Below are 21,994 nucleotides of genomic sequence, written 5' to 3' on the forward strand. Positions count from 1 at the left end.
CAGGTTGCCGTGGTGAAGAGGAGCAGCAACTCCAGGGAACTTTTGTCAGCAGCCTCTGCTGGAGAGTGAGCCCTCGGCAAGGGCCCAACCATGCCTACCTTCGAGGCTAGCCCTGTCTCCATAATCTCAGGCTGAGGAAGGCGTCCCTTCACTCATGGCCTGCTAGCTGACCTTTTTAATGGGAGATGCCGGGGATTGAACCCAGGGCCTTCTGCATGCAAAGCAGGTGACCTGCCACTGAACTACGGCCCCTCCTCTCTGTGCTTGAGTCTTTGGGGCTATAATTATTTCAAGAGTTCCAGCTTGCCACATCGGCCGCTGCAGCGGTAAATCCAGCTTTCCTTCCTCTGGTGCTGATAAACCTTCACTGCTACTATATTTCTGCACAGCTATCCAGGTCATTATTGAATGCAGGCTCGGATTAAAAATGGGCACCGATTCTGTTTACAGCTGTGTGAGCGCCTGAGGAGTGGGTTAGGGTGGGGTGAGCAGTCTGTTCAGCTAGTCCAAGGAGAGACCTGTCCCCCGCCCGGATTGTGCATGCAAGGGGAAGATTATGATTATTCTTGGCCCGTTTTAAAAAAACCAATCTTTGCATCGTGGTGCCTTTTGCATCTGCTGCCCTGGTTCTTTATTGGTGTGCTTAACCTAGAGCTGGAGACTGTCTTGCTTTTATTAATCTAGTAAAAGGATTGACGGAGCACTTTTAATATGTGGAGTGCTCTCACTCTGCATAATATGCTGCTCACCATCCCAACAGCAGCCCGACCAGCAGAAATCCGAGACCATGAAGAAATGCTGCCTTCGCAAAGACCACAGGAGGAATCCACGTTCAGCTGCTATTTGCCACAATGGTTATGTGGAACCTGTGGGTTTGGAGGCAGTATAGCTCCGAATACCAAGGACTGGGGGGCAAACAACAAACGAAGGCCAGGAATATAGGGAGCTGTCATATACTGGAGGTGCACAACCTTTTCAGCCCCAAGGACCTCATTGGGTGTCTGCTGGGGTGGCACACACACCACTCATACACATTGACACACACACACACCACCCGTACACATTCACGCACACACATACACCACTCATACAAATTGATGCACATGCACACGCCCCACTCATACACATTCACGCACATACATACCCAACTCACTCACACGCACACGCACACACACCACTCATGTGCATTCATGCACACCTTCATGCTCACACCACTCACACCCTCGCACTCACACCACTCACATTCACACATGCACACCCCCTCAGCAACAGATCTTGGTCTTGCAGCAACAGCATCTGTTCCATGTCACAGCAGTGAGGTGTTGAAGCCCCCTCCCCAGCCCCCCAACCCAATCACCAAAAAGAGAGAGGAAAAAATGAACATAAGAACATAAGAAGAGCCCTGCTGGATCAGACCAAGGGTCCATCTAGTCCAGCATTCTGTTCACACAGTGGCCAACTAGCTGTCAACCAGGAACCCACAAGCAGGGCATGAGCACAACAGCACCCTCCTGCCCATGTTCCCCAGCAACTGGTGTACATAGGCTCACCGCCTCTGGCACTGGAGGTAGCACATAGCCATCAGGACCAGTAGCCATCGATAGCCGTTTCCTCCAGGAATCTGTCTAGCCCCCTTTTAAAGCCTTCCAAATTGGTGGCCATCACTACATCCTGTGGTAGCAAGTTCCATAGTTTAACTCTGTGCTGTGTGAAAAAGTCCTTCCTTTTATGTGTCCTGAATCTCCCACCAATCAGCTTCATAGGATGACCCCGGGTTCTAATATTTTGAGAAAGGGAGAAAAATATCTCCCTATTTACATTCTTCACACCATGCATAATTTTGTATACCTCTATCATGTCTCCCCTCACCCTCCTTTTTTCCAAGCTAAACTATCTCAGCTGTTGTAACCTTTCTCAGAGAACAGGCTCTCCGGATCCCCCCATAGAAGCCTCATTCTTAGAATATCCCCGGAATGTCCGAGGAAGCTGGCAGGAACTTTCAAGCACTGCTTCTTTGGTGTGCCAGGAATATTCTAGAAACAAGTCTTCTATGTCAAGAACCACAGAACCTGTTCCTAGAGTGTGTTTCCCTCCTTTCCCCTCTTTTCCAGCAGCAGCAGATGCTGAGGGTTTGGGGGCTGCCAGACAAGGCTTCGGGGGTGGCCACCTGCAGCTTATGGGCTGCACTTTATGCACCTTCTACTGCATTAAACCATTGGTCCATATATAGCTCACAGACTGGCAGTATCTTTTCAGGGTTTCAGGCAGGAGTTTTCCCCAACCTGATCTGGAGATAAGGATTGAGGAATCAGTCAACCTTGGTTTCACTCAGGTTCTAATTTTTCCACTGCAAAGTTTGTTCCGTCCCATTTCTGCACCAGACTGTGATTTTCTTAAATTCCACACAAAAATGTGTACATAATTTTGTGTGTCTTTTACAAAATCTGAGCATTTTCATGTGCATTTTTCAAATGTACACATATCTGTGTACATGTGCTTTTTGAAATGTATGCATTTTTGCCAGTGACTTCCCAATTGAATAAATTGTTAGTTTGCATTTCCCCAAATGTGCACATTTTTTGCCTCTAACGTTTGCATTTTTTGTGCACACTTTTTCATACATTTTTCAAATGTATGCTTTCATTTATGCATACTGCATTGCAAACTTCAGAAAAGTACACTTTTCAATGTCTTACTGGGTTCAGGTTCAGGTTCAGGAACTGCAAATTTAGTAAATTTGCATTGGAATGCGAACCAAATGAATTTATTACCCAGTGCTACCTGAAGATTCCATGAATTGAATCTAGGACCTCATCTACATGAGCCTGTTACTCCAGGGTGGCTGTGAGTCAAGGTCCTTCGGGACAGACGACGCAGTCGCCACTTTGCAGCCATCCATGGTTTTCTCCTGGAAAATGCAGATTTCCAAGGAGGTGTTTTACCATGATGTTTTTTGTTTGCTGCGGGTTTCCCCACAGTTGTGCGCCGTCTGTCCCTTCCCCAAACCAAAACTGCATTTTGCGGCAGGCATACTGTAGGTGTGCGTAGTGCTTGTGTCACTCTGTGACGCCCCTTTACTCCCCCTGTCCCTTTGCAGCTGCACAGCTACAGAGGCACAGAGAGGTGTTTTCATTTGTTTAATCCACTTTCGCACATTTTTGCAGCTTCGTATCTTTGAAATGGCTGGTTTTGGACTCAGTGCTCAAGGGCCGGGGGGGGGGGGGTTGGGGGAGGACCAACTTTGCTCTGGCCACCATTTCAGAGCAATGGGTAGGCACGTACCACTCACGCCTTGTGAGTGCGAACCATCACAAGAGTCTCAGGCTGGGGAACTGACAAACAGTTGGTGTGGAAATGAAGGAGCACAGAACAGCTACTTTTTACCTAACGAGGGATGGACAGACACAACAGAACCCCTAAAATACAAAACAGCCACTGAAGCGTCACACCCCCATGCTCACAGGACTGCACAGCTACGCATTAAAATATAATGGCAAAAAAGGGCATGGCGGAGTCTGTTAGGGAAGCCCGCAGTAAATTGCGAGTCTATCCCAGCAGAGGCTAATTCGAAGCTGAAATGCTATGCAGTTGCGACGGAGTGAAGGGTGAAAGCAGTGCCATGTAGACGGGGCCCAGGATCTTCTGAATGCAAAACGGGTGCTCTCTCCTTGAGCTATAATCCTCTGCATGGGTCTACCTCTAGCTCAGGTAGATGGGCAACTTGTGGACAACAAGATGTTTTGGCCTACAACTCCCATGCTCCTTTGCTATTGGCTATGCTGACTAGGGCTGATGGGTATTGTCTAGTTTGACCGGGAGAGGCAGAAATGTGTTTTTTCTTCCTAGAGTATTCTGCGCTAAGGCATCTTCCTGTGTTCCTATTGCCATGATAATGCAACACAAGACTGCACCTTCCCCTCTTTTAAAAAGGTGACTAACAGCCCAGCAAAAAGCCAGGATGGCAAATGTCCCAGGGTAGAACAGCCAGCTAGATCTAGGATGTTCCCCATCTTGTCACTGTTCATAGTGGAAGGAACTACTGTAAATACACTCATAGTGACCTCAGAGCCCCAAGTGCCAGTCATTACACATCCAAAACATCACCACCCATGCACAAGAGGGAGGTATTAGCAGGCTTTGGGGAAACCTCAAGGTTTGTAGAAGTATATGCACAAAAATCAAAAATCAACCCTGAGTGCTCATTGGAAGGACAGATACTGAAGCTGAAGCTCAAATATTTTGGCCACCAAATGCGAAGAGAAAAGTCACTGATGCTGGGAAAGATTAAAGACAAAAGGAGAAGGGGACGGCAGAGGATGAGATGGCTAGATAGCATCACCAATGCAATGAATATGAACTTGAGCACGCTCCGGGAGAGAGTGGAGGTCAGGAAGGCCTGGCGTGCTCTGGTCCATGGGGTCACGAAGAGTCGGACACGACTTAACGACAGAACAACAACAATGCACACAAATCTTTAGGGGGGAAAAGCCCCAAGGGGCATAGAAGCTCCCCCCAAACAGCCCAAGAAGGGCTGAACATGCGCAGTGGCCACAGAATGCCAAGGGACTGGGTGGTGGGGGAAGAAAAATAGGGCAGGTGGAACAGAGTATCCTGGAATAGGTCAGGAACCCTGAACAGAAGCACTCCACACTGCAACATTTTGTTGTGAGTCCCCACTCATCTCTCCTGAAACCCATATCTATTTCTATATATCTATGTAGATATAGCTGAGATATATAGATATGCACATACACGTGTGTACAGACATGCCTCCCTGCTTCTGCTGCAGGGAAAGGGGAGCTAGATGTCTTGCTCCTATTCGCCAGTTCCCTGCCAGCCAGCAATTTCCTGCCTCCAGAGCTCTTTATTTATTTATGGAATGTTCTATGTTGCTTCTCAAGAAATCCGTCTGCCTGCCCTTCTCCCCTGAAAAAGCACATCTCCCCTTCCCCTTGCTGCCCAAACACCCTCCCTTCCCCTGCCCTGGTACCTTTAAAGCACTGGTCCCAGACATCAGCCTCCAGCTGTTTGCAAAGGTTAATTCAGAATCCCAGTTGGCAGTGGAGGCAGACAGGAAGTGGTATTTATTCATGCGATCCTAGGCGCCCCTCTTCCCCGCCTCCTGCCACAAAACCTCCTTCCCCTCTAGCAATTGAAGCTCTGTTGATTTAACCATTACAGGGCCACGGAGCCGTGTCTCTGGATCAGAGGTGGGCAGAAAGTAGATTTCTAAGTGTTTTTAGGACTACAACTCTCAGCATTCCTGACCACTGCCCATGCTGCCAGGGGATTCTGGGAACTGAAGTCCTAAACAGCAGGAGATCTACCTTGTGTCCACTCCTGCTCTGGATTACGAATGAGCGAAGGTCTTCCTTGGTAAAACATCATGCATCTGAGAAAGTGGAGGGTAGCCCACGAAAACTGGTGCCATAATAAATATGGGACCAGGATATTTGAGAGAGTGCCCCTTCTCCTTTATCAGCCTGCCTGGTCACTGAGGTCATGGTGGTTCCACACCTGAGGTCCGCTTAGAACAGGGGTAGGCAATGGGGGTGCCTACAGGACACCTTTCTTAGTGCCCACCAAAGTGCCCCACCCTTCCCACTTTTGTTTTTAATTAACACATGGAGGGAACAATCCTATGGCCACTAGTCAGCAGCTAGACGGCCATAGGATATGTTGGTTTCTGGGAACTGTCCTCGGAGCCCAGGGTCTGAGGTCAGTTCCTGGAGAACCGACCTTCCCCTCTTTCTGCACTGCCTCACAGGCAGAGCGGAACAGCCCTGAGCTCCGCGCTCTGAAGAGGAGCATGGGGCAGCCAAAACGGGGCGTTCCAGGGGGTGTTCTGGGGCGGGGAAGGTGGAAATGCCACTGCGACACATCCTATGTGTTGTCTGGTAGCCTCCTCCCCCGCTCCGTCTTCCCGTGGCTAGAAATCCGAAATTGGCTGTCTAGCCACAAAGGGAGGGCAGGAGAAGCGCGGAGGGAATGATCCTCTCTGTGCTTCTCCTGCCCTGCATTGGATAGGCGGTCGGCTCCGAATTCGGAGGCAGCCACCTATCCCCATATAATTGCGCCTTCAGAGTGCAATCCTATGCATGTTTACACAGAACAAAGGCCTACACCTCCCAGCTAGGGATGTTTTTTGTTTCCTAATTTGCACAAAATGCACAAATTCCCCCCAAATGCTCATTTTCATGCTTTAGCCTATGGGGGAAATGCGCATTTGTGGCCAGCTTAAAAAAAAATTGTGTGTGTGTGATGAAATCTGTGCAAAATTTGGGAAAGTTAGAAAATCGGTCTGCAAGTCTGCGGAATCTGCCTGACAGGGGAAAAGATGGTCCGCTGTGGAATCCACAGGTCAGATTCATGAAAATCAGAACTCACTTGGTTCTGTTGTGGATTTCTCGCACATCTGTACTCCCAGCATGCCCCAGCCAGCCTGGCTGGGCCATGCTGGGAGTTGTAGGCCTTTTTTGTGTCTAAATATGCCTAGGATTGCATTTTTAGTTACCAGCAGTGGAGATTGCTGCAAAATAGGTTTCTGTTGGTGTTGAAAACTGTGGGTTCAAAGGAGTTGTTTAGTGTGCTGGGGCTCAGCCCCCACCTCTGCTTTGCACTCAGTCTTTTCGGCATGTTACTTGTCCTTTGCCATGCCTCTCCTGGAGGCCATTTTGAGGTGGTGCCCAGGATAGTTTCTCAAATTGCCACATATGTCTACGGCCCAAAAATGTTGCCTACCCCTGGATTACAGTCCACTTGGAGTAGAACTTTTAGTGTACTGGCTCCCTGTCTGTGGACTTCTCTGCCTGTTGATGTCAGGCAGGCACCAAGATTCCTTTGTTTTGGTGACTACTAAAGTAATTTTTATTTAAACAAGCTTTTCCTGAATGACCAACCGCAGTTTATTGGTATAACTTGATTTTAAATATTTTTAGTTTTCTGTATTTTGATTCTTTTCTTTCTTTACTGATCTCCGCTCAGGAATCTTCTTTAGATATAGAGTGGTTTATAAATGTTGTAAATAAATATATCATAAATTTGTTAGTCTTTAAGGTGCCACAAGACACTTGTCAGTTTTGCTGCAACAGACTAATACGATAGACAAGCATACTATAGTGGTGATTCACAGCCAAGGATGACCCACGATGTTTTGCTGCCTAAGGCAGAGCCACAGATGCTTCTCTGCCCCCCCAACCTCTGCCATCAAGGTGCACAGTACCCAAGGGTAACCAAGTTATTTTGGTGCCTGAGGCAGAAAATCCCACAAATACCTCTCCCCCTCCCTGGCATTTAAAGTAGAATGACTAAGGGCGCAATCCTCTCGATTGGGTCCTTGGTGATCAGAAGCCTCCGAACTCAGAGGTGTCTGATCTTCACCTCCCCGTCCTCCCATCCTGCAGATTTCGCTAGATGGGCTTTTCAGCACTTCGGAGCAGGAGGGAAGGAGGCTGGAGGAGATTCAGGGTAGCTCATATCCTGGCCTCTCTGGTCTCCCACCCATCCCACCTACCAGAACATGCCCTTTCTTCTTCCTCCTCGGTCAATTTCTGATCTTGGAGGGCAGCTGGTGTGACTCTTTCCATGCTGGCTGTGGGAGAGGAGGAGAGGAGGATAGGATCTCAATTTCTCCTTCTAAGGTTGGAGCTTTGTCTCCAACCTCGGTTGGGGGAATCTGAACAATCCTATGGTCCTTGGCAAGCTTGCCCAGGGATCATAAGATTGCTTGCTAAGTTAAGTCCCATTGATTTCAATAAGTCTACTCTAAGTATGATTAAGTCTAGAGCCAACCCATTAATAATAAATTCATAACTAAGAATTTGCTGTCTTTTCTCCAACCAAAAATCTGCTGTCTGAGGCAGCTGCCTCACTCTGCCAAATGGTAAGGCCAGCCCTATTCACAGTAAACAGGCTACCCTCTCTTAGAAGAGTCTAGCATGAACTAAGAACAGCCTTTCTAGATCAGATGGAGTATATTTTCCCACCACAAACAGCCCTCCAGATACCTCCAGGAAGTCCCCAAACAGTGGCATAAAGATGACTGTGCCCCCTTGTTTGCCCCCACAACTTGTTTGCTGAGGTATACCGTTCCTGAACATGGAGGTTCTGTTAGGACTGGGATATTGATTCAGTGCTTTATTAAATTGCCTTTCAGGACATAACTGTGTATAAAAGTTCACTAAAACATGAAAAAATATAACCATCCAGTTAAAACCACAATACACCAACTTCGGGAAAGCAATGAGTTAATCCCAGCCATTCATAAAAAGCAGTATGAAACTAAAACGTTTAAAAGATTTTCATTAAAGAATTCCCAAGGACAGAGCCCAAGGACAGATTTCCCACGCATTTCCTGATGAGGAAGAGAGAGAGTTCCACAGCTGCAGGGCCACTACTGAAAAGACTCTGACTCTGGTACCTGTCAATCTAACATCTCTTATAAGTGAGACAGAGACAGTGGAGCCCTAGTGGCATATTATAAAGCTCAGCCAGACACACAGGGGTGTGTCGCTGTCCTGCAGTGAACAAATAAATAAAAATCTATCATGGTTATGAGCAGGGCATACAGCTAGCTTCTATGGCCATCACCACATCTTGTGGAAGCAAATTCCCTCGAGGAATTTGTGTATTGTCTACAGCAGACTTCCCAACCTGCTGCCCCCTGGATAGGTTGGACTACAATCTTCATCATCCCCAGCCAGTTGTATAAAACTCCCACATTCCTCCAGTCTTTTTATTTTATTTTCCGCTGAACTAAAAAAAAAAGCCCCAAATGCTTTCACCTGTCCCATGTTAGCTGGGAATGATGGGAGCTGTTGTCCAACCCACCTTGGGGGAACCAGTTTAGGGAAGCCTGCTTTAGACGAAAGGCAACAAGTCCCCCGCCTTGATTATCTTGCTTCCAACTTCAGACTTTGAAGCTTTGGGAAGGAAACTCAAGAACTTTGGGGCCCAGATAGTTTTCTCATCCATACTTCCAGTAGTTAGAAGAGGGATAGAAAGGGAACGAAAAATACTCCAGGTGAATGACTGGCTACGAAGGTGGTGCCGACGAGAGAGATTTGGATTCTGGGACCACGGGCTATATTTCCTGGAAGATGGGCTGTTGGCAAGGGATGGGTTGCACCTCACAAAGGATGGGAAGAATGTGTTTGGCCACAGCATGAAGAACTTCATCAGGAGGGCTTTAAACTGAATCCTACGGGGAAGGGAGATGTAATGTTGGGGGTAACGATGGATTTAGGCGCATGCACTGCAACGGAGAGAACAGCTCTGATAGCGCCCAATAATAGTCTTCAGACACATGTAGGAAGAAAGCCAGACTATGAAGCACATGGTCTTCGATGTCTATATACTAATGCCCAGAGTATGGGAAACAAACAGAACGAACTTGAATTCTTAATACAGGAGGGAAATTATGACTTGATAAGTATAACTGAGACTTGGTGGGATGACTGTCATGACTGGAATACAGCAACTGAAGGATATAACTTGTTCAAAAAGAACAGGAGGAACAGAAAGGGAGGTGGGGTTGCACTGTATGTGAAAAATACTTATCTCTGCACAGAAATACAGGAGGAGGAGCTTGGTAGCCCCATCGAGAGCAACTGGATCAAAATAAATGGAGCAAAGAATAAAAGGAACCTGGTGGTCGGAGTCTACTACCGGCCACCCAATCAAGGAGAAGACGAGGATGAAACTTTTGAAAAGCAAATAGCCAATGTTTTAAGGAAGCATGATGTAGTAGTAATGGGGGACTTCAATTTCCCCAATATTTGTTGGGAGACAAATTCTGCAAAACATGGTCCCTCCAGGAAATTCTTGACTTGTGTGGCAGATAACTTTCCCAGTAGTAATGTATGGCTGTGAGAGCTGGACTAAGGAAGGCTGAGCGCCGAAGAATTGATGCTTTCGAACTGTGGTGCTGGAGAAGACTCTTACGAGTCCCCTGGACTGCAAGGAGGTCAAATCAGTCCATCCTAAAGGAAATCAACCCTGACTGCTCATTGGAAGGACAGATACTGAAGCTGAAGCTCAAATATTTTGGCCACCTAATGTGAAGAGAAAACTCTCTGGAAAAGACCCTGATGCTGGAAAAGACTGAAGGCAAAAGGAGAAGGGGACGGCAGAGGATGAGACGGCTAGATAGCATCACTGATGCAATGAATATGGACTTGAGCACACTCTGGGAGAGAGCAGAAGACAGGAAGGCCTGGCGTGCTCTGGTCCATGGGGTCACGAAGAGTCGGACACGACTTAACGACTGAACAACAACAACAACAGATAGTAGAGGAAGGAACTAGAGGATCCGCGATCCTTGACTTGATCCTAACCAACAGAGATGTCTTAGTGGATAAAGTAGCAGTTATGGGAACTCTGGGGGAAAGTGACCATGTTGCACTTGAGTTCTTGGTTCTAAGGGAAGCAAAAGCCGAGTGTAGTCAAACGCAAACCCTGGATTTTAGGAAAGCTGATTTTAATAAACTCAGAACAATGATCAGTAAGGTCCCATGGCAAGCGACTCTAACGAGAACAGGAGTCCAAGATGGGTGGGAGCTTTTAAAAAAGGAAATTCTCAAGGCACAATTACAAACAATTCCAACAAGAAGAAAAGGTGGAGGACAACAGAAGAAGCCAACGTGGCTTCACAAAAAGCTTAGAGATGACCTGAAAACAAAAAAGGACACATATAGGAAGTGGAAAGAAGGCCAAGTAACAAAGGAAGAGTACAGGCAGGTAGCACAGAATTGCAGGGATGGCGTCAGGAAGGCTAAAGTTGAGAACAAGCTGAGGTTAGCGAGGGATGCTAAAAACAACAAAAAGGCTTTCTTCAGCTACGTGCATAGTAAAAGACAGAGGAAACAAATGGTGGTTCAGCTATTAAATAAGGATGGCAAAATAACAGATGACAAGGAAAAGGCAGAGGTGCTCAATTCCTACTTTGGCTCAGTCTTCTCCCAAAAGAGGATCTATGACCCCCCTGGCAAAGGTGAAGTACAGGCTGAAGGGGCAGGATTGCAGCTTGAGATCAATAGGCATATGGTCAAGGAACACCTAATTACTTTGAATGAGTTCAAATCTCTAGGGCCAGATTAACTGCACCCTAGAGAAATAAAGGAACTGGCAGAAGAACTCTCAGAACTGCTGTCTATTCTCTTTGAGAAATCATGGAGGACGGGGGAAGTGCCAGATGACTGGAGGAGGGCTAATGTTGTCCCTATCTTCAAAAAGGGCAAAAAGGAGGAACCTGGAAACTACAGACCAGTCAGTCTGACATCAATCCCTGGGAAAATTCTGGAGCAGATCATAAAGCAATCCATCTGGAAGCACCTTGACAACAATGCCGTGATTACTCAAAGCCGACATGGATTTGTCAAGAACAAATCCTGCCAGACAAATCTGTTTTGATCAAGTAACCTCCCTTGTGGACCGTGGGAATGCTGTAGACATAATATACCTTGACTTCAGCAAAGCTTTCGACAAAGTGCCCCATGATATCCTGATGAGCAAACTAGCTCAAAGTGGGCTAGATGAAACAACGATCCGGTGGATCCACAGTTGGCTACAGAATCGGACTCAAAGAGTGCTTATCAATGGGACCTTCTCAAACTGGGGAGAGGTAGCAAGTAGGGTACCACAGGGCTCAGTCCTGCGCCCACTGCTATTCAACATTTTTATGAATGAGTTGGAGGAGGAGGTGCAGGGAATGCTGATCAAATTTGCAGATGACACAAAATTGGGTGGGACAGCTAATACTTTGGAAGACAGAAACAAAATTCAAAGTGATCTGGATAGACTGGAGCGCTGGGCAGAAAACAACAGAATGACATTTAATAGGGATAAATGCCAAGTTCTGCACCTAGGAAAAAGAAACCAAGTGCACAGTTACAAGATGGGGGATACGTGGCTCAACAACACTACAAGCGAGAAGGATCTTGGAATTGTTGTCGATCACAAGCTGAAGATGAGCCAACAATGTGATGTGGCTGCAAAAAAGGCAAATGCCATTTTGGGCTGCATTAATAGAAGCATAGCTTCCAATTCTCGGGAAGTCCTAGTTCCCCTCTACTGGTTAGGCCTCATCTGGAGTACTGTGTCCAGTTCTGGGCACCAAGGATGCAGACAAACTGGAGAGGGTTCAGAGGAGGGCAACAAAGATGATCAGGGGGCTGGAAACAGAGCCCTATGAAGAGAGACTGACAGAACTGGTCATGTTTAGCCTTGAGAAGAGAAGGCTGAGGGGAGATAGGATAGTGCTCTTCAAGTACTTGAAAGGTTGTCACAGAGAGGAAGGCCAGGATCTCTTCTCGATCATGCCAGAGTGCAGGACATGGAATCATGGGCTCAAGTTACAGGAAGCCAGATTCCGGCTGAACATCCGGAAAAACGTCCTGACTGTTAGAGCAATATGGCAATGGAACCAATGACCTCGGGAGGTGGTGGGCTCTCCCACACTGGAGGCGTTCAAGACGAGGCTGGACAGCCATCTGTCAGGGATGCTCTGACTTGGATTCCTGCATTGAGCAGGGGGTTGGACTCGATGGCCTTGTAGGCCCCTTCCAACCCCACTATTCTATGATTCTATGATTCCAAGATGACATTCTGATCTTGCCCTCCCTGGCCATTCCCATTTTGTCTTCTTCAAGGATTTCCCAAACCTTCCTGGAGCCCAAACACATGACCAAATTACCCCAGAGCAAGAGAGAGAGTTTTGTGTTGGTGTACTGTGTGTGCATGTGAGTGTGTGTGTGACACACACACACATACACACACAGAGTATGTATAACTAGGTGTATCAATGCACATCTGGCCTATTGATATCGAACTTACTCCCTGACTGCTGATCCTTCTGTAGTCAAAATGGCACCAGTCACACACAAGGTGGAGGCATCAGCAGGCTTGGGGGAACCCCACAGTTTGCAGAAATACAAAAATGTTTTATAAAAAACCCCAAGACAGCCAAAAGAGGTGCGAGGGGTGGGCAGTGTGGTTCTTTGCTTTTGCTTTTTATGAATGTTTATTAACACAGTTCAGTACAATACACAAATTTTCACTTTCAGTAATTAGAGGGATTTACGGAATAAACAAAGTAGCTAAAGGCAGAATCCAATGGAGCACTTATGCCCCCGCCCGCCCCGACCACTTGCACAACATCGCTTTCACGCTGCCAGGGCAACCCAGAATGAGTGGAAATGCTCATTTCTGGCTCGCATAAGGGAGCTTTTCCAGAGAGTTTCCACTTCTAGCCAAGAAGTTTATATAAATATCTATTTAGTAATATAGTTACAATAATCCAATATGGGATAAATTTATAACAACAGTTCAATGAACTGTTTTTGTTACAGTACTTTCCCATAGTTTCTTATAAGTAGGTATTGTGTTGCAGGTTCCACCTGTATTTCCTAATTAATAGGTACACACAATAACGTACTGTAAACCAGCAAATCTGTTATAACACATCTGGAGGTTATAAGAAGTCTGCCGGATCAGACCCAAAGTCCATCTAGTCCAGAATAATGTTTCTTGCACTGGCCAACCAGATGCCTCTAGGACACAGGTGAGCAACCTGAGGCTGTGGGCCGCATGCAGCCCTCAGCCAGTCTCCATGTGACCCATAGAGCCCCGCCCACTTCCCCCCCCCCCCCGCTGATCAGCCATTAGCCTGGCATCAGGAATCAAGATTAGCAGTGGGGAAACAGTGATCCTGATCAAGATTGCTAGGTAGGGGAAGAGGCTTTAACCTCCTCTCCAATGATCCCTGCAGGCAAGGGTGTGTGTGAGTGTGTTTATGGGCATGAATATGTGTTTGTGTGGATGTGAAAGTGTGGTTGGTTGGTTGGTTGGTTGGGGTGTGAATGTGTGGGTGCATGGATGGTTGTGGATGCAAATGGGTGTGTGTGTGGGTGTCAGTGACATGTTCTGGCCCTGCCCACCTATGTGTCCCCCAAAGGATTCTGCAGCTACCAATGCATTCCTTCACCTGAAAAAGGTTGCTCACCGCTGCTCCAGGTACTTGAAAATGTGCAGAAAGTGGCAATCAAAACCACCAGGTGGTTGGAGCATCTTTCCCATGGGAAAATGCTAAAAATGGGGGGAGGGGGTGCTTTAGAAAGAAACAGAAGATATGTAAGTGGGGACATTGTACAGGTTTATAAAAATGTCCACGGTGTGGAGAACTTGGATACAAATATGGTTTTCTCCCTCTCTTATAATACTAGAGCTCAGAATGACCCAATTAGCTTAACTGACTGGCAGGAGCTTTGGGATGGAGAAAAGAAAGCAACTTCTTCACACAATACAAAAAAATAATAATTCATGGAACTGGTTGCCACAAGATGTGGGAATGGCTACTAGGTTAGATGACCTTCTGAAAGGATTAGATCAATTCAAGAGAAATAGAGCTGTCAGTCACTAAGAGCCCTGACAGCTAAAAATGGGACTTCCACACCCAGATGCAGTATCACTCCAAATACCAAATTCAGGAGCGGGGTGGTAGCAGTCAGGCCCCGTGTCAAGGGTAGGCATGGTGGGGCACCTGCCAAGAGCCCACACCCCAGAAGGGGCCCCCTGACAAGCGTCCCCGGGAGTTGATCCTCCTCCTCACCACAGCGACCTGCTTGCTCCCCTGACTCTTGCTCCGGCCCAGACAAAGGTGGTGGTGAGCAGGAGGGGCAGGAGACACCACGGCCTCCTTGCTCCCAGGCTCCCTGCCTGTCAAGCAAGCAAGTGGGAGGAGTGATGAGAAAGAGGATGAGAAGCAAGAGCAGCTGGTGACAATGGTGGTGAAAAGGTAGACTCACTGAGGTATGGGGCCATTGAGGGTATCTTGCCAAAGGACTCCCAAAAACTTGGAGCTGGCCCTGGGTGGGGTGTCAAATCTCATGGGCTGTTGCCTGCACATGCCCCACATCTGGGTTTCCCAAAAGCACATGTCTAGCCACAGCAGGAAACCAGATTCTGGAATAGGTGCCCCCTCGGTTTGTTTTGGCAGGTCTTTTCTTATGCCCCACAGTTATACAAACAGGAGAAGAAAGCAACAGCCCTTCTCAGTTGGTTTTCTCCAGCACAGGTACACACTGGCTCTGAACCAGGAGGTTCCACTTTGCATATTAATTTAGGGTGCAATCCTATGCATGTTTAGACAGAAAAAAGTCCTACAACTCCCAGCATCCCCAGCCAGCCATGCTGGGAGCTGCAGGACTTTTTTCTATCTAAACACGCATAAGATTGTGCCCGTAGTTATTTAATTTCAATCCCGCCTTTCCACCAAAACCAAATCTGAATTAAAAACGCAACATAAAAGCAAATAAATTAAAAACGCAAGCGTAAAAGAAGCAAACCACATAGGTACATTGGACCCTGCAGAGATCCGCCGACACTCTCCCTCATCTCCAGGGAATGAGAGAGAAAAGCAAGCAGGCGTGTTTCTGATTACAACAGCCTGCCCCAACCTAGCACCCTCCACCTGGTTTGGACTTCAACTCTCAGCATTCCTGACGATTGGCCACGCTGGCAGGCACTGATGGGGGTTGAAGTCCCAAATATCTGGAAGGCGCTCGGCTGGGGAAGCCTGATTTACAGCAATATTCCCTCCCTCCAGATGTTCCGTTCTGATCCTGTCTGCCAATCCCTTCTCTGCTGACTTCCCTTCCCTTCGGATGTCTACCTTCCCCCCAAGCCCCGTCCTTAACTTACCTCTCCAAAGTGCTGACTCGCTTGCAGCCTCTGCAGAATTATAATAATGAAACACTCCAAAGTTTAGGGACCACCCAGAAGGACGCTCAGCCAAACGGGAGGGACAGGAAAAGGAATGAGCTGCAGTTCCTGTAAATAAATAAATAAAGACCCTGTGCATTTCTCGGCCTTCTCTAGGCGTGAGAGCTTTGTGCATTTAACCCGTGAAAGGTGCAATCCTATGCATGTTTAGACAGAGAAAAAGTCCTACAGCTCCCAGCATCCCCCAGCCAGCATCGCCATATGCCACCTCCAGTGTCAGAGACAGCATGCCCTTGAATACCAGTTACTGGGGAATATGAGCAGGAGGGTGCTATAATTACGCTAATGTCCTGCTTATGCACATCCCATAAGCATCCCATGGGCCACGGAAGGAACAGAATGCTGGTCTGGACAGGTCTTTGATCTGACAGAGGTCAGCTCTTCTTATATTCTTACAGAAGGGTTGCCAATCAAGGTTGCCAGCTGACCAGAAAAACCCAACCTGCCCTGTCCTTGTGCCTTTAACTCTAGCTGATCTCCAGAAAACAGCAGGTTACATTTTTCACAGCATGTAGATAATCATATATTGCACAATTTAGAATCAGACGAAAGAGAATAGGGAAGACCCACAGATCAGTTAGATATGAGCCCACGAATATTCCTCATGAATATGCAGTGGAGGTGAAGAATAGATTTAAGGGACTAGATTTAGTAGGTAGGGTCCCGGAAGAACTATGGACAGAAGTTCGCAACATTGTTCAGGAGGCGGCAACAAAAAACGTCGCAAAGAAAAAGAAAACCAAGAAGGCAAGATGGCTGTCTGCTGAGACACTGGAAGCAGCCCAAGAAAGATGGGAAGCAAAAGGCAACAGTGATAGGGGGAGATATGCCCAATTAAATGCAAAATTCCAGAGGTTAGCCAGAGGTCTCTTGTCCTCCCTATTCTATTATCTTCTTCTGCTTCCGTGCATTGCTTGTTTAAAAATAATTCCTTATCTCTATAAGGAATTATTTTTTAACAAGCAATGTGTGGAAGCAGAAGAAGATAATAGAATAGGGAGGACAAGAGACCTCTTCCAGAAAATTAGAAACATCGGAGGTAAATTCCAGGCAAAAATGGGTATGATCAAAACCAAAGATGGCAAGGACCTAACAGAAGCAGAAGAGAGCAAGAAAAGGTGGCAAGAATATACGGAAGATCTGTATAGGAAGGGTAATAATATCGGGGATAGATTTGACGGTGTGGTCAGTGAGCTAGAGCCAGACATCCTGAAGAGTGAGGTTGTATGGGCCTTAAGAAGCATTGCTAATAACAAAGCAGCAGGAGATGATGGTATCCCAGCTGAACTGTTTAAAATCTTGCAATATGATGCTGTCAAGGTGATGCATGCCATATGCCAGCAAATTTGGAAAACACAAGAATGGCCAACAGAGTGGGAAAAATCAACTTATATCCCCATACCAAAAAAGGGAAGCACCAAAGAATGTTCAAACTATTGAACAGTGGCACTTATTTCACATGCCAGTAAGGTAATGCTCAAGATCTTGCAAGGTAGACTCCAGCAATTCATGGAACGAGAATTGCCAGATGTACACGCTCGGTTTAGAAAAGGCAGAGGAACTAGAGACCAAATTGCCAATATCCGCTGGATAATGGAGAAAGCCAGGGAGTTTCAGAAAAACATCTATTTCTGTTTTATTGACTATTCTAAAGCCTTTGACTGTGTGGATCATAACAAATTGTGGCAAGTTCTTGGTGGTATGGGGATACCAAGTCATCTTGTCTGCCTCCTGAGGAATCTGTATAATGACCAAGTAGCAACGGTAAGAACAGACCATGGATCAATGGACTGGTTTCAGATTGGGAAAGGAGTATGGCAGGGTTGTATACTCTCACCCTACCTATTCAACCTGTATGCAGAACACATCATGCGACGTGCTGGGCTTGATGAAGCCAAGGCTGGAGTTAAAATCGCTGGAAGAAACATTAACAATCTCGGATATGCAGATGATACCACTTTGATGGCTGAAAGCGAGGAGGAGCTGAGGAACCTCATGACGAAGGTGAAAGAAGAAAGTACAAAAGCTGGGTTGCAGTTAAACCTCAAAAAAACCAAGATGATGGCAACCAGCTTGACTGATAACTGGCAAATAGAGGGAGAAAACGTGGAGGCAGAGACAGACTTTGTCTTTCTAGGTGCAAAGATTACTGCAGACGCTGACTGCAGCCAGGAAATCAGAAGACGTTTACTTCTTGGGAGGACAGCAATGACAATCTTGATAAAATAGTGAAGAGCAGAGACATCACACTGACAACAAAGGTCCGCATAGTTAAAGCAATGGTATTCCCTGTAGTAACCTATGGCTGCGAGAGCTGGACCATAAGGAAGGCTGAGCCAAGGAAGATAGATGCTTCTGAACTGTGGTGCTGGAGGAAAATTCTGAGAGTGCCTTGGACTGCAAGAAGATCAAACCAGTCCATACTCCAGGAAATAAAGCCAGACTGCTCACTTGAGGGAATGATATTAAGGGCAAAACTGAAGTACTTTGGCCACATAATGAGAAGACAGGATACCCTGGAGAAGACGCTGATGCTAGGGAAAGTGGAAGGCAAAAGGAAGAGGGGCCGACCAAGGGCAAGATGGATGGATGATATTCTGGAGGTGACGGACTCGACCTTGGGGGAGCTGGGGGTGGTGACAGCCGACAGGAAGCTCTGGCGAGGGCTGGTCCATGAAGTCACGAAGAGTCGGAAGTGACTGAATGAATAAACAAAAAGTTAATCATAATCACCTGCTAATGTCCACAGATTAAGTGACTGTAAAAAGCACAGGAGCAGGGGGCAGAAAATAGCTGGCAACACTATGCTTGTCATTTGTCACATTTTATTTATATAAAGCCATCAGCATGCACAGCACTTTGTAAAATATCAACAAAAAGGCAAATCCCTGCCCCATGGAGCTTACAATCAGAAACTTAACACTGGGGAGAAGGGTGGAAGGGAGGGGAAACTGATGAAGACCATGCATTACACATACCTAGGCTTAGTTTCAGTACAGAGAGGAGGACATGCAGGGAACACTTACTTTATTTACTTATTTTAAAATGTATCAACTGCACCTTCATCCCCTCCAAAAAAAGAATGTCAGGGTAGTGTACATAAAATAACCTAAAAAAAACATACAATACAGTACCATAAACCCAAGCTAAAATATAAACATCTAAATGTACAATCAAGAGGCACAAACCCATTTCAGTCAGCTAAACAGATACAAACTTGAACCTAAAAATGTAACCACTTTGAATGTTTATTTTAAAATGCTGGTGCAAATAAAAAGGTTTTCACCTGGCACCAAAAGAGTACAGTGCTGATGCCAGGTGGATCTCCCATGGGAGGGGATTCCAGACAGAGTCAGGGTGCCACTACAGAGAAGGCCTCTCTTTCATAGATGTTCAGTGTACTTCTCTTATGGAAGGAGTGCAGAGAAAGCTGTTCCTCATGATCGTAATGCATGGGCAGGTTGATATGGGAGGAGGTGCTCCTTCAGATATTTGGGCTCCAAGCCATTTAGGGCTCAGATTCTCTGGATGCAACTTTGTTCCATTCCCCCGAGAGGGGATCAATTGTGGCCCCTCATCTATGGTGTTCTAGAGCTGGCATAGGAAAAAATCCCTCCCATTGCAACCGAAGGGGGCAGGGAGAAAGCCCTGCTCTGACAGGGTAAAAGGCAAACTAAACCTCCCCACCCCTTTTGCCCTGTCCAGCATGAGTAAGATGTCCATGTGTCCTGTCTTACAGAGGACAGTCCTCTATTTGAAGGCATCCTCTATTTGAAGGCTGGTCCTGTCCAGTTCCAGTGAAGTTGCCCATCAGCAGTCAGACCCTGGGCGGCCAACTGAGCAGGCATATAGGTCGCCTCGAGCTTTTCATCGTCTGTTAATCCGCTATATCTACTTTTGGTTTTGTTGCAGAATTGAGATCTGAGCACTACAGGAAGAGCGTTTCCTTTCCTGCTTTCCCCCTACATAACCTCTAGGTGGCACTGTGGTATAGTGGAATTGCACAAACACACAAGAGGAAATCATGCTTTCTTTTGCTTTCACAATGCACTGCCACATTTCCTCCCCCCGCCTAAAAAAAATTTGCCAAAAGTACTAGTTAGAAACAGAAGCGAAACTGGAGGGTCATGACGTTGTCTAAAGAACCCGTAAACAACCATGAGTAGGGAATGGTGAGCTCATGATAAATGCCTTGTGTAGAAAACCCCTTCATCACATTCTCCCCCACTCTGGTGAGATGTATTGTACTTGACTTAGATTCCTACAATGAGCAAGGGGTTGGACTCGATGGTCTTATAGGCCTCTTCCAATCCTACTATTCTATGATTGTACTTGTATTTAAATTATAGCAATTATTCCTAAATTTCCATCTATACACAGTGGAGGCTGATGGCTCCGATGTCAGTGGGGCTGTGAATCCACTCTGGGTTTCAGTCAGAACTCTAAAGGAGCTATCCAAGGTGCTGAATCCAGTTCCCAATTCCCATGGACATTGGAGCCACTACCTTCGATTGTCTATACTTATAAACTAGCATGTGCAAATGTTACGCAGATCAGTGTCTTCTTTTGTCCTCCTTTTTTGCCAGTGCCTAAGTAGCTACCCTAAGCATGAGCCTGCAGGGCTGTGGATGAGGTGCCTCGCTGCTTCCACCCCACTTTGGGATTTCCCTGTCCCCTATGCTGAGGGGAGAGAGGGAGAAGAAATCCTGAAGGCTAGTTTGTAGTTGCAGGAGAGTGCCCAGATAATTCACTGTGACTGAATACCACACTCTCTCCTACTCCGTCAGTTCTGTTATGGCTAGTTTATATAGAATCTTCACAATAAAGTGGTGTGCGGGTGTGGGTGTGAGGGGGTGTCTTCCCTGTTGAATGTAATTGCTACAAGTGGTGTGTGTTGCAATAACATGTCTGAATCATCCCCGGTGGTGGTGGGGGGAATCCCCCCACGTAGAAAAACTGTATGTCAGGGAGAATGCTCAGGGTCAACTTCCTCTTTTTAGGAATTAAACCTCAAAGCTAAGGCAGCTAAGGTAGGGGAAGTTGCTTGGCGCTGCTAGGAGTGCCAGACCAGGTGTGTGTGGTGGGGGAAGTAGAGGGCCAGGGACAGTTATTAGCAGTGGGCCCTGCTAGAGCATAGGGGCCCTGACAGCTGCAGGATACTAGGGGCTGATGCCAGTCCTAGCTGAATGAGAAATAATAATGAAGTTTGATTCTATTTGGGCCTGAATAGAGATAATGGTTTCCTGTCCCACTGTAGGTGTGAATTAACTTAGCAGCAGTAGGGTGGTCATGTTATCACCCGTTACTGCTGTTGTGAATGGTCACTTGGCTTAATTTGCATACATTTTAACTTGTGTTGCAAATGTTTTTAGCCTTCACTTTTTTGCATTTCATCACCATATGGCCCCAATGTTAACAAAGCCCCCTCCCTTCTACACCCATATTTATGTATATCTATCCCTGCCAATTGAGAGGAAAAACCTGATTTATCTGCAGAAGCGGACTCTAGTCCAACGAAAGCTTATGCCAAAATAAAGGTGTTAGTCCTTAAAATGCAGCTGAATCACCGGTGCAGAACCACCAGTCCACGGCCCTGATCTGGCGCACAGGCCCAATCCAGCCCACCAGGCGCTCCGACCTGGCCCATGGAAACTCCCGGGGTTCCCCCAGCCAGGGCTCGCTGGCGAGACTCGTTAATGTTTTGACGATGCTGAGGGGCCTACGCAGAGGAGGCTGGTGGTCCTGAGGCCAGCGGGGCGGTGCACCTGCTCTGGGTTTCAGTCAGAACTCTACAGGAGCTATCCAAGGTGCTTTGGCTAGCTCCTTTAGAGTTCTGACTGGTTCTGGCTGAAACCCAGAGCAGCTCCACCGCCCCGCTGGCACCGGAGCCGCCAGACCCCACCGCTCCGACGCCTTCTGCTGTGTCAATTCGTGCTGCGATATAATCCGTCCTTCGCTGATTCAAAAGCCCAGGCTGCATTGCCCGCGTCCCCGGCCCCTTTGGCGGGGGGGAGGTCCAGATACGTTCGTAAAACACCCCTTCTCCTACAGTCGGCAGCGGCGCCACACGTCGCCCCGGGAGCCGCGGGCTGCGGAAGCGGCCGGCCCCGCTGCGCCGCACGCCTTGTCGTGCATGCGCGTGCGTTAGCGCGGATGTGCTGCCGCGGGCAAGGGTCGCCCCTGCTCCCTCCCTCCCCACCGCGGCCCCTCCCAGCTC

The 21,994-nt window shown here is 47.2% G+C and overlaps 1 protein-coding gene across 2 annotated transcripts in view; it reads right to left on the reverse strand.

Moving 5' to 3' along the window:
* The window catches only part of LOC146355776 (uncharacterized), a 52,973-nt gene extending 37,192 nt beyond the window's left edge, over window positions 1–15,781 (reverse strand). Inside the window, exon 1 of one of the 2 annotated variants that reach the window (XM_084830787.1) lies at window positions 15,697–15,781. Coding sequence is in view for 1 of the 2 variants with exons in the window: in XM_084830785.1 (XP_084686911.1) it covers window positions 4,991–5,014 (24 nt within the window). In the remaining variant the exon portion in view is untranslated. Of the gene's footprint in view, window positions 1–4,990; window positions 5,083–15,696 lie in introns of those variants that run through there. The other variant, XM_084830785.1, reaches the window with a different exon arrangement.
* Window positions 15,782–21,994: the final 6,213 nt, after the last annotated feature.

This window comes from Heloderma suspectum, chromosome 2, assembly GCF_057233095.1.
Source record: "Heloderma suspectum isolate Gila_16-S chromosome 2, 16-S_ref, whole genome shotgun sequence".
In the NCBI taxonomy this organism is placed as follows: domain Eukaryota; kingdom Metazoa; phylum Chordata; class Lepidosauria; order Squamata; family Helodermatidae; genus Heloderma; species Heloderma suspectum.